The 12,173-nt window shown below is 44.6% G+C and overlaps 1 protein-coding gene across 3 annotated transcripts in view; it reads right to left on the bottom strand.

Moving 5' to 3' along the window:
• The window catches only part of Hdlbp (high density lipoprotein binding protein), a 70,011-nt gene that overhangs the window by 33,349 nt on the left and 24,489 nt on the right, over window positions 1–12,173 (bottom strand). Inside the window, exons 1-3 of one of the 3 annotated variants that reach the window (XM_052192442.1) lie at window positions 7,098–7,116; window positions 3,062–3,126; window positions 1,582–1,694 (exon numbers count right to left, since the gene is read on the bottom strand). In XM_052192442.1, coding sequence (XP_052048402.1) covers window positions 1,582–1,657 — 76 coding nt within the window. In that variant the 5' untranslated portion in view covers window positions 1,658–1,694; window positions 3,062–3,126; window positions 7,098–7,116. Of the gene's footprint in view, window positions 1–1,581; window positions 1,695–3,061; window positions 3,127–6,650; window positions 6,763–7,097; window positions 7,117–12,173 lie in introns of those variants that run through there. The other 2 variants (XM_052192439.1, XM_052192441.1) reach the window with 2 other exon arrangements.

Below are 12,173 nucleotides of genomic sequence, written 5' to 3'. Positions count from 1 at the left end.
TAAATCATGACAATAAATGTTTGGCATAGAGTAGAAGTTTGAACATAGCTTTTTATAAAACTACCTTTGAGGTAGGTTCCACATTTCCTTTGTAATGTATAATGGTGAAATTAACTCACATGGGCCTGTCTTATGGTGAAGACTCTCAAGCCAAGATGGAGAACAGCAAGACTTGGAGAAATCAAGGTCCCTGATTATTAATCATGTTCATACTTTTGTCCAGTGAACCATGATCTCCACAAAAGCAAGGGCATGACTGTTTTGGTCCCTAGGAATGAGCACTATCTACCAGGAGCTGGGACCAAAACACACAGGAGCATGCAAACACAGAAAGGACAGGACGACCTTTGGAATTAGATAGGCCTCTAGTCCAGGCTCACTGCTTCCTAGCCCGATGGTGCTGGTGTGAGCAGAGGCTGATCTCTTGCAAGGCCACTTGCCCTCACGAGAAAGGAGACACTACAGAGAGCTGCACTCAGGCCCCAGATTCTGAGAACCAGACTACCAGCAGTGTCTTAGGAATGACCAATATAGTGATCATTGGGACTGAGTGAATCAAGTGTAGCTAAGAAGTGAATTTTAAAAATTTAATTCATTTTAAATTTAAGAACTGATCAATTCTATTATAAGAATACTTAAATATGCTATAACAACTTGGAACAATTTACTCTTTCACTGGAAAATTTCAGAAACTCTAACTACGGTTCAAGGATTAAAAATACTATCTTTTGAATATTTATCTGTGCTTGTGTCCATGACACACTAAACATGGAGGTTAGAGGACAACTTGCAGGAGTCAGTTCTTTCTTCCGACTGTGTAGGTGCTGGGATCAAATTTAGGCCATCAAGCTTGCCAGAAGGCACCATTACCTCTTGAGCTGTCTTGTCAGCCCAGATCAAAGACTTTTGTATAAAAAATTGGTTTTCAAATCAAAATACTCTGTATTTATAAATACACACACACACACACTAAAATCTAAAGAAAAATAATAGAAAATAGCTGGCGTTAAAATATTTTATATTGAGGTGTTGCAATGACAATTTTTTTTTGCATAGATTGGGTTAAGTATATTAAATGTGTAGTGGCACATGCCTATAATCCCAGAGGCAGAAGGACCATGAGTTTGAGATCACTCTGGTCTAAACTTGTCTGAAAATATTTGAAACAAAACAAAACAAAATTCATCCGTTCCTTGTTATTTAACCTATGTTTGTAAAACTTTTAAACTGCTTAGGTGGCTAGCATTCTACTCTACTAGACAGTGCTGGTCTTGATCCTGGCCAGTGGCCTGTAACAGCACACAATTCAGACTTCACCTTCGTCCTCAAAGAAGCTCAGTAATGTTTTGGGATGCTTCACAGCCAATATTTTAGTGCCTCAGAGTTGGAACAGCCATTTTGAAAAGGAGCCCACTAATAGCCAGTTGTTAATTGGATTTCTAGGAAACTGCCCACTTTTGCAGCTCACTGTTTCTGCAGTCATTCCTTAAACCTGTCCATCTCACTTACAACCAGCTAGTACACATGAGCATAAAAGCCCAGTCTTAGAGATTAATAAGGACTTGTAATGGGGCCTGTCACCTTTGATTTGTTGTGGAACCAGCCCACTTCGATGTTCAGCAAAACTCTCTTGGGTCAAAACTGCAACGGAGCTCATGGTTGATCTCACGTCCACACACAGTCCTAGTAAGACACTGTATAAGAGAAGAATAATCAGGGAACAGGAAGCCCATGTACAACTAACTGGAATGATCTATAGATGGTTGTTTTAAACGCTTTAGTCAATGTTTTTAATCTCCTTCCTGTATGCTGTAGTATGCATTTCCTCACAAGGTCAATGTAAAATTGTTCTTCAAGCTTTCAAATGAGGAGTGAACAAGCAAAGCAGCACTAGCCCACCTGATGCCTGTTTTCTCAGAACCCGCCTGCCACACAGTAGGCAAGGCTTGCTAAGAGACCTGGGCTAGGTGTGCACCACTTACCCGCTGTAGGAGCCAAAGAGAGATGGTCTCAGCAACAGCTTGCTCCCCTCCCCCAAAGCACCAGAACTCTGGGACTAGTGGAACTTGGTGGCCGTCTGACCCAGCTCAGGCACAGGTCAACTCCAGAATCATTCTCTTACTAGCTAACTTCATCTTATTTTGTTAATTGTTCAAGGTATGCCTGACACTATAAAAAGTATAAAAATGACAATTTACCACAACTTGTATTTGTTAAGTTGCTTAGCCAAAAAAACCATTTCTAACATTTTCAAATACCTCAGGAGTCAGGGCTGGGGGATGGACAGTGTAAGAGATCCAGCCTTGTGGTAAATGCCTGAATGTTGTGCGGTCTTCTGACTCTCTTGCCCAGGTGTGGGAGGGATTCACTCACAAGAGAAAACTGTCTGAAGGCACAGAACCCCTTACATAGGACAGCTGTGGACACAGGCTGTGGACACAGGCTATGGACATAGGCTGTGAAGGTTCCCTTGAAGTTTGGGTGCAATTCAGCAAGTATTCTCAGACCTGGTGTCAGCTTCTCTCTTCTGTAGTTGTAGGAGACCAGAATGAGGAAGAACTCATTTTCTTTAAACCATTACGCACCAAGTATCTTCTTACATGCACATCTTGACAAAATGCAAGTACTTTAATAAATTATGCAGCTGGGTATGGTGGTGTACACCTTTGATTCCAGCATTCAAAAGGCAGACACAGGTGGATCTCTCAGGCTAGCCTGGTCTACAGAGTGATTTCAGGACAGTTGGGGCTATCCAGAGAAACTTGGTATCCAAAAAAAAAAAAAAAAAAAAAAAGGCAAAAAACAAGATCTTAGTTCATTACAATAAGACCTTAACGCAATTAAAAAAAAAATTAAGCTCAGTATTTTTAAAGAATATTAAGACTCAAATCCTGAAAAAGCATAATTCGCATAGGACACAGCTGAAGGGAAGGTAAAGTCAGGGAGATACTTCTCATGGCACAGAAGACAAAACCTAAGAAAAGGAGATACAGGCTAGAACTAACTCTCACAGCTTTGTGTTTCAGGCACAGATGTCTTCAGAAAGGGTGCTCAAACTTACCAGCAAAATGGTCAGTAGCCAGAAAGTCCGTCCTGAGGTTGCCTCTGTCAGCCTGCCAGCTTTTACTAGTATATGGTAGGGAAGGAGAGGAGACAAAACAAAGCAAAACAAAAACCATAAAGGTTACTTATCCGTGCTTTATAACTTAGATCCTTTTATCTGGCAAGAAAGAAAAGGCTAAATATTCTTCACATTTGACTTCTAGTTTACCAACAGGCAAATTTCTTCAGAAAAAACCCCACAAAAGCTCTGATCTTTAGGCATTAGGCACTTTGAACAAGACATATTACAAGGAAACTTGAATCATCTCAAACTCTCAGAGAGCAACACTTCAAGGGATCTTAGAGGTGATCTGTACACTGGATCCTTGTGACTTCTGCCAGGCTGACTCTGCTATGAAGCTAACTGTGGTATATTCAGCAGAATCAAGATCTCATGCTCCAGCCTTCAGAAGGACCAAGGGTTCCTTGACTTCTTAAAGAACCCTTGGAGGCAGGTGTGGTGGCACACACCTTTGATCTCAGCAGAGGCAGGTGGATCTCTCTGAGTTCTAGCCAGTCAGAGTTTCAAAGTGAGACCCGTCTCAAAAACAACAAAACCAAAGAATCCTTGGTAACTCTGCAGTTCCTTTGTTCTTGTTGTTGTCCTGTAAAAGTCCTCCAGTCCCTTGTAATCCACAGAGATTTAAAAATCAGGTCATAAAACTGCAAGACTCAAAGGCCATCCAAGGAGGCCAAAATCTACTCTATAAACTTTTTTTTTTTTTTTTTGAAGATAAGGTCTCTCTATGTAGATCATGCTGGCCTTGAACTCAGAGATCTACCTGCCTCTACCTCCTGAGTTTTGATATTAAAGGTATGTACCACCACACCAGGCCCTGCTCTCATGTAACTCCAGACACCCACCACCCACTTTACCAAGCCAGGTTCATCGGTGTGACCTCAATTATTATGTCTCTACCTCCCTGCTGCCACTGACCAGCGTCTAGCTTTTGCCAGGACAAGGTAAGTCTCCAGAGAACCTGTTGCCCAAGCCGACACAATACATTGCCTTGTAGAGATGCGACCTAGGGCTCTCTCTCCACAGGACAGCTCCTTTAAATAAATATGCTCCCACACTTAGGGTCCCTTCCCAGGAGCGCTCAGTGAGTCAAGTGGTTACTGGAAGCACCTCCATGTCTCCAGCCTATTGTCATCACAAGGAAGAAACCAGAGAGGGCAGCTTCCAGGATTCCTGAGGCTTACAAACACCCTCCGGCAGCCAGGCACAGTAAAATGGACCTCTAGAAAACTCCAGACAGGTTTGACAAGACTCACTGGGGCCTAGCTTCCAGATTTCAGTTTGTCAGAGCTCGAGGCAAAGAGATCACAATTAGGGACACACTGAACAGCGATTTCGGGTATCATCTGGTAAGGCTGTAAAAAAATTTTTTTAAACTATTCTGACTCAAAACCCTGTTAAAGACTTAACTTAAAACACATACCTGGGGGCTGGAGAGATGGCTCAGTGGTTAAGAGCATCTACTGCTCTTCCGAAGGTCCTGAGTTCAAATCCCAGCAACCACATGGTGGCTCACAACCATCTGTAACAGGATCTGACGCCCCCCTCTGGAGAGGAGTGTCTGTACTTACATGTAATAATAAATAAATCTTAAAAAAAAAACAAAAAAAACCCCCAAAAAACACATACCTGATAACCATGTGTAAATATAGACCTCACCTCTACTGGAGATGGAGACTCTGCAGTAAAGCAATTTTATCAAAGGCTTTCTATGTTCTCAGTAATGCCCATCTGTATCTGGTTTAACACAGCAGAAGCAACGTTCCCTCCACCTTCACTCCCTGCTTCTTGTTTTACTACTGACAACTCCTCTGAGGCCTACCTGGCTGCACCTGGCTGTTCCCCTCACAGCTGACCGCTGCCTTCCATCCTGCATCTCTACTGGTAAACTCAGGAGAACAGGATAGGAGCCCAAGATTTCGTATCCCAGCCTTCTGCTGGATTGAGTCATACAGGTCAGGACTGAAAGACTGAATATTACTCTAAATCTGATCTTCAGATACCACCAGGGAAAAGAGTGCATGAGATTCATGGGAGCCCAGCTCTTCAACTCCCCCCACCCTCCTAGAGGTTCAGTCAAGTAACAATGACATCTATATTCTTAACTCCTGGCCTGGGCATGTTTCAAGTCTCCTCAAGTAGGTCCAGCCCCTCCAGTCCCTCAGGACTGAGGCCACCTCCACCACCTTTCCCACAGGAAGCTGGGTCCGTTGGCTATTTACTCCTTAGAGCATAAATGAACATGGCAGAATAAGGTTAGTTCTCAACACAGAACTAGACAGAAGAAGTGGAGGCCCAGAACCAGGGAACAACAGGGACTCCTGCAAGAGAAGCGCAAGCTGTGGCAGCTGGAACCTGTTGTTAATCCAGAAAAGAGAAAAAGCTGTATGTGAAGACTTCTTGCTTCTGAACAAGGAAGTATTTAAATTGATTCCCCTGTGCTAAGTTGTGCCAACTACTTATGTAAGGGGCAACACTAAGCAAGGAGAAATCAGTTATGCTTCAGAAAGAATTTCCTATCAGCTCCAACTAGAGAGACTCAAGTTCTTTATACTGCAGGCCAGTCTGCATGGAGGGCACTAAAAACCTCCAGCTTAAAACCTTCAGCTGAGATGCAGGTTTCTCTTCTAAATTTGAAACTTGACTTTTATGTCCTCAAGTCTTTCGAAGGTACCGTCTCCTTTCGAAGGTACCGGTCTCCCCACCAAATACTTGAAGAGTACAAACTCCAAAATTAAAAACTAAACCCAGCTATGCTGAGATCACAAACTATGTCTGTGACCACCAAGGCCGGCCTAGTGCATTACCCAGCTCTGGAAGTCAGAGACCCAGCCTGGGAGGAACTTTCGCAGATGCCACCTCAGCATGGCCCTCCCACCGGCCAAGAGCGCCCGCGGGCGGGGACAGGCTTAAAGGGACAGTATCCTGCTCGGCCTCCCTGCCTTTCATCCAAATTCGGTATTTTTCCGTAATGTATTTTTCACCCATGGACCCTGGTGCGCATCCAAGTAGTACTTGGGCCGGGAGTCCTCCTGTGACCACGTAGCCAGACGCCGCAGGTGAAGACGCAGCGAGGCACCGCGCGGGACATAGGGGCCCCGGGTGAAGATCCCAGCCTGACGCGAACTAGGGCGCCACTGACCTAGCTAGGTCCGATCCACAGCCCGTACGGCCCGTGCGGCCGAGCTGGGGGGAAGGGGTGCGGGGGAGGGGCCGGCTCGGCAGCCCACGTCACCAACCTGGCCAGGTCGCTCCCCTCCCCCATCGCGGCGGCCCGCCCGGTGAGCTAGTAGTCCAGGCGGTCCGGGCCCGCAAGCCGACCCGCGGCGCGTGGCGGACTTGGGAAAGTTTCTGCGCTCCAGCGCGGCCATGCGCAGAGTGACACGTAGCGGCCCCCGCCCGTCGCGGTAGCTGGAGACCAGGCGCCTGTGCGGCCGGGAGCTGGGGAACCGACCCCAGCCCTGCTCAGCGGCGACCCCCTGCCGCCCCGCCCCTGGCACCCCCGCCCACCAGCTCGCCCGATCCTCACTCGTGAGTGTGACCACCCGAGAGTCTGTCCGTCTGTCGCTGCCGCTGCGCGGGAGAAGCCGGGACGCTCCGAGGCGCGGCGCCGGGGCCGCCGCTGCTATATAGGGCGGAGGCTCCAATCCCGCCGAGACACGTCAGACCGGCCGCCCGCCCCGCCCGCTGCGGGGTCCCTACAGCGCCCGGGAGCCGATCAACTCTTCGAGAGTTCTGCGGCCTGACAGGGGGCGAGGAGTTGGGAAGTTAATTACCTCCCGAGAACAGGCAGGCCCCAGAACCAAAGGTGGTGGAGCCGAGGCCACCAGAAACCGTGTCACCAAAAGAGAAAAGAAAGCTCTGAGGACAGAGCTCAGCCAGCAGACAGCTGGGAAAACCATTTTACCATCCTCTAGAGCACCCCTGACCGAGCACAGTCTCATTCTCCTGCCCCACCTCTTCTGCAAATCCGTACCCCGTTCCTCAGTGTCCAACACAACAAAGTCCACAACTTGCGAAGCCCTCTACGTAGTATGTGCTTTCAGAGTCCCATGTGTACAGACCAGCCTGCAGTGAGTTCCTCCCTCGCCCATACTCAGTTGGACAGAGCACACTGCCTTCAGGACGCTTCCTCCTTAGAAATGGCTAGTTCTGCCATTCTGTGTTTATTGACAATTACTTGAAGAATTTGTACACAATCATCATTTTGAACTTCTCCTGAGGTGACATGAGCACACTTCTGACCTACAACGGGGCAGACAGGGCAGTGAAATGCATCAGCACATGAGATGTGTTACTAAAGGCTAGTAACCAACAGCAGATGCCCCCACCCCCTTTTCCCCACTTCTGACAAAGTTTCACTGTGTAGAAGTTTTGTCTCAGCTTCCCTCTCTAGTCTTTGGATTACAAGTGTGAGCCACCAGATAGAGATAATATGTGCCTTTCCAGGTGCTTTTTTTTTTTGTGGGACAATGGTATGCGGTAGGGCCAAAGAGGTCTTTGGCAGTTTTTAGTCTAAGGGTTACAAGCATTTGAAGCAGTGAACAAAACAAGAAATCAGACTTGATATGTACATGGAAGGTAGCAGCACAGTGGTGGGCTCTCGACTGAGGGACTGGGAGGAGCTGCCCTAACTGGACTTCAGACTGAAGGACAAGGGGGAAAGAGGAATGTGATGAAAGAATGGGGCTGGGGCTATCAAATAGGAAACTAGCTGTAAGTTGAGGTGTCAGAATTAAGAAGCCTAGGAGCCAGCAATACAACTGACAGGAACACCACAGCTCTTCACAACATAAATCTCTCAAGGCAAAGAATGTGCACAGCTTAAAAGACCCAGGGGCATTTCCAAGCTGTCAGCATGGTCACTGAGTGATATAGTTCCTAAAGCCTCTGTAGGCACCAAGCTGTCTTTCCTTCTGTATAATTACTGTGGTCTGCAAGCTGTCTTTCCCTGGCGATTAACCAACCAGCAACTAGAAGAAATGTTGTTCTTTTGTTACTGAGGTCTCGGGCTGTGAAAAGGGAGATGTGGAGAGGTAAGCACCCACAAGTCAGTATGTTTGCTGTCAAGGGATCTCCAATGGAGTTAGGAAGTCCACACTAAGTACAAGCTTGCACAGTACCTGCTGTACTGAGACCTTCCTGGGTGTGGTGGTCTCCTGTACAGTACTCAGAAGACTGTGGCAGAGTATTAGAAGTTCAAGGTCACAGTGGGCTACAAAGTTAATATGATGTCTCAAAAATGAAACAAAACAGGGGCTTAAGACATTATTAAATCAAGGAGGGTGTGGTAACATTAGCTTGTTAGCTCAGCACTTGAGAGGTAGAGCTACAAGGATTAGGAGCTCTAGACCAATCTGGCCAATCTATATAAGATTTTATCTCGCCTTAATCCCAGCACTTGGCGGAGGCAGGCAGATCTTTGAGTTCAAGGCCAGCCTGATCTACAGAGAGAATTCCAGGACAGCCAGGACTACAGAGAAACCCTGTCTCTAAAAACCAAAAACCAAAAAAACATTTCATATCAAATAAAAAAAAGAACTATGAAATGATCAACATGTACCACAAAACATCCGAACACTCCTGGAGCACTGACAGTGATGACAGGTTAGCCTCAGTATAATGAAACACACAAGTGTCAACTCTAGCTGTCTCACAAAGTGAACACTGGTCTGTAATGTTTTGGTTTTCATACATCAAGGAACATGGAGTAAGATTCCTGATTGTTCAAGGTGAAATGTCAGAATACAGCCACACTCTCCAATTCCCCAAATCATCGATTCCCTAAAAGGGCTATACCCTAAACAGAAAGTAGGTCTAAGGTGGAAAGGAGAAGACCAGAACACAGCAACAACTGGACGCTCTGACTGGCCTGGCTAGAAGACAGAGCATCTCTGGGGAGTGCTTAGAGACATGGGCCTACAAGTCCTTTAAATCCCCATTATCCTTTTAAAAAATTAACAGACAGAAAGTAGGTAAACTCAAGATGGAATAAGTTTCATAACAGGATTAAAAAAAAAGATATGGAGAGATCAATTACAGTACAGAAACTGAAGGTTAAAGTTTAAAGAGTAAGAATGGGGTGGGGGTGGGGTGCTGTCTCCAGCACTTGCTTCGCAATCATGAGCACTGGGATTTGGATCCCAGCACCCATGTAACAAACTGGGCATCCATTTAAACAACTGTAGAGTGCGTGCACACACATGCCCACCTTCTTTTTAAAAAGTGGGTGGAGAGATGGCTTAGTGGCTAAAAGCCTTTGCCCTTCTTGTCAAGGACTCCATTTGGATCCCCAGCACCCACGGTTAGCTCACAACTATGTAGAACTCCAGTTCCAGGGCTCTGGTATTCTCTTTTGGTTTCCTAAGGCACCAGGCACCATGTGATAAACAGACATAAATGCAGGCAAGACACACATACACGTAAAAATAAAACTTAAAAAAAAAAAAAAGACTTAAGTGTGTGGCCCAATGGTTAGAGCATTCATGAACCCTGGCTTTGTTCCCTAATGCCATAAAAATTTGTAAAACTACAACTGAAAAAAATTAAAAAAAATTAAATTATATAGGGTTAGACACAAGAACCTGAAATGATATAATTAATTAAAAGCATGAAATAACCCACAAACATTAAATAAAACAAACAAACATAAAAAACAAACAACTGAAAGATGGTTAAGAATCACGGACTGGAAACTCAGAGCTGATGAGGTAGTTCAGTGGAAGACTGCTTACCTAGCATGTGGCAGCTCCTAGGTTTGATTCCTGGCATCTCCCAAATAACTTAAAAAATAAATCGTTGAATAGCAGATAGGGCAGTCTAACATATTCTAACAGGACCCATAAAGCAAGAGAACACACACACACACACACACACACACACACACACACACAGACACACACACCAAAACAAACAAACAAAAAAACAACAGAAAATGGGAAAATATTCTAGGACTTAAGGATACATGCCTCCTTCCTCTGTTGCCAGAATATGGTTCAAGAATGGAGCCTTTGAGAAAACTCCAAGAAAAGAGTCTTGTGTCCTCAGTTTCTTCAAAATGTAGAACTGTTTTTGGAACATGTTTTCATGTTCCTCCAAGGTGTAATGGTGAGCAGACCTCAGATTATTCATTATTGCTTGATGATGCTATTGAATTAAATGCTTAAACTATCCTTTATATGCCTCTATGGAAAAAACAGGTTTTTGCCACGTGCAGCTTGTCCTTGTGACTGTATAGTTTATTCATTGACTCTTAACCCTCAGTGTAAAACTGTCTGATGCTCTGAAGGAAGTTGGCTATTGCATGAGTGTTTAGTAAGCCTCATTTATGGGCCCCATTCTCCCAAGTCACACTGTCTCCTAATCGTGACACTGTCTAACTAAAAATCAAGGGATGGTACTGCTAGTAGTTAGATCACTCATACTGACACTGGTGACCAGGTCTGTAAATATATATGGCCCAGATTATACTTTTGTTATTGTAAACTCCTTCTATGACTATGCTTAAGTAAGCCCGCAACAATATTCTAATAACAAATATATCAAAATTGACTTTCTTTCACAGATGTTTATTATCATACATACAGTTCAGCAGTTTAAAATAAATAGTCCAAGTGCAGGGTGGGAGGCAAGCAGCTTTCTTTAATCCATGGTTTCCTTTACACTGTCTTTTTTTTTTTTTTAAAGTAAACGTTCAACATTTTTTCCCTAAAAACAAAAACAAAACCCAAACCTTTATTATGTATAGTGGGATGCATGGATGCCACAGCTTGCGATGGCAGTCAAGAGGGCAGCTTTATCGTGTGTAGCGGGGTGCGTGTGTGCCACAGCCTGAGATGGCAGTCAAGAGGGCAGCTTTATCGTGTGTAGCGGGGTGCGTGTGCCACAGCTTGCGATGGCAGTCAAGAGGGCAGCTTTTGGGAGGGAATTCTCTTTTCACCATATCAGTTCCAATGTCTAAAAAATTCAGGTCATTAGAACTGAGACACCTTGCTAGCCTTTTCTGCTTAATTAAAAAAATTATGCCTGCTGGTGGTAGTGACAGTGCATGCCTTTAATCTCAGCACTGGGGAAGTAGAGGCAGGAGTTTGAGGCCAGCCTGCTCTATCTACAGAGTGAATTCCAGGACAGCCAGGGCTACAAGGAGAAACCCTGTCTTGAAACAAAACAAGTAATTTATTTTATTGAGGGTGTTGTTTCTGTGATTTTGGGCATGCAATACCACAAGATACGTGAGGAAGTCAGAGGAAGACTCGAAGGGCTTTGTTCTCACCGTATTCCTTGTTGAGGCAGCGTCCTGTTTCACCAAGTGTTTGTATCCACTGAGGCATCTCAGCCATTATGGCTTGATTTTCCTCCCCTAATTATGTCAGGTTCTCTTCAGGAAGTGACAGAAAGGACAACGCTTCCTTCAATGGCTGGTATCCTGGTTTATTTCTTAGGGGGCAGCATGTATTTCTTGGTAACATGCAGATATATATATTTATATTTTAGTTGAGCGTTCAGCAAACAAAATGAGCAGACTGTATGAAGAACATCAAATGTGCTGCCATAATCTCTTAGTTTAGAATCTTGTTCAGCTATGATTTGAGTCACCTTGGTTAAGTTATCATGAACTCAACTTTTACCTGTCTCGTTTGTACATCTGGGTGGCCATAGGTGGGGTTTCAGTAAGTTGTCATTATCTATAAGAACTTAGCCTAGAGTAGTATTTTGCTGTTTACAATGTTAGCAATAAATGAGCATAGTCCACTAAGTGAATATATTTAATATTTAGTGAAACTCTATTCTAATTTAATAAATATTAAAATAATCAGCAAATATGCATACAGGTAACAAATACATTTTAAAAAATATGTCTGTCAAGTAAATCAACTATATACACATATATTTCCAGATGGTTTAACTGAGTAGACAGACAGTAAGTAAATAGATTTCTACAAAAGTGAAGCAGACCGTCCTTAGACCTGAAAGACCAAACCTTTACCCAGTGACAAGTCAGTCAGTGTCCAGTCCTGCTAACAGTCTGCCTTCTGGTCGCCCTGAGTTATGG

The sequence above is a fragment of the Apodemus sylvaticus genome, chromosome 9 (genome assembly GCF_947179515.1).
Source record: "Apodemus sylvaticus chromosome 9, mApoSyl1.1, whole genome shotgun sequence".
NCBI classification, from domain to species: Eukaryota; Metazoa; Chordata; class Mammalia; order Rodentia; family Muridae; genus Apodemus; species Apodemus sylvaticus.
Note: the sequence above shows the minus strand (reverse complement) of the source record. Positions and strands in the feature narration are given on the sequence as shown.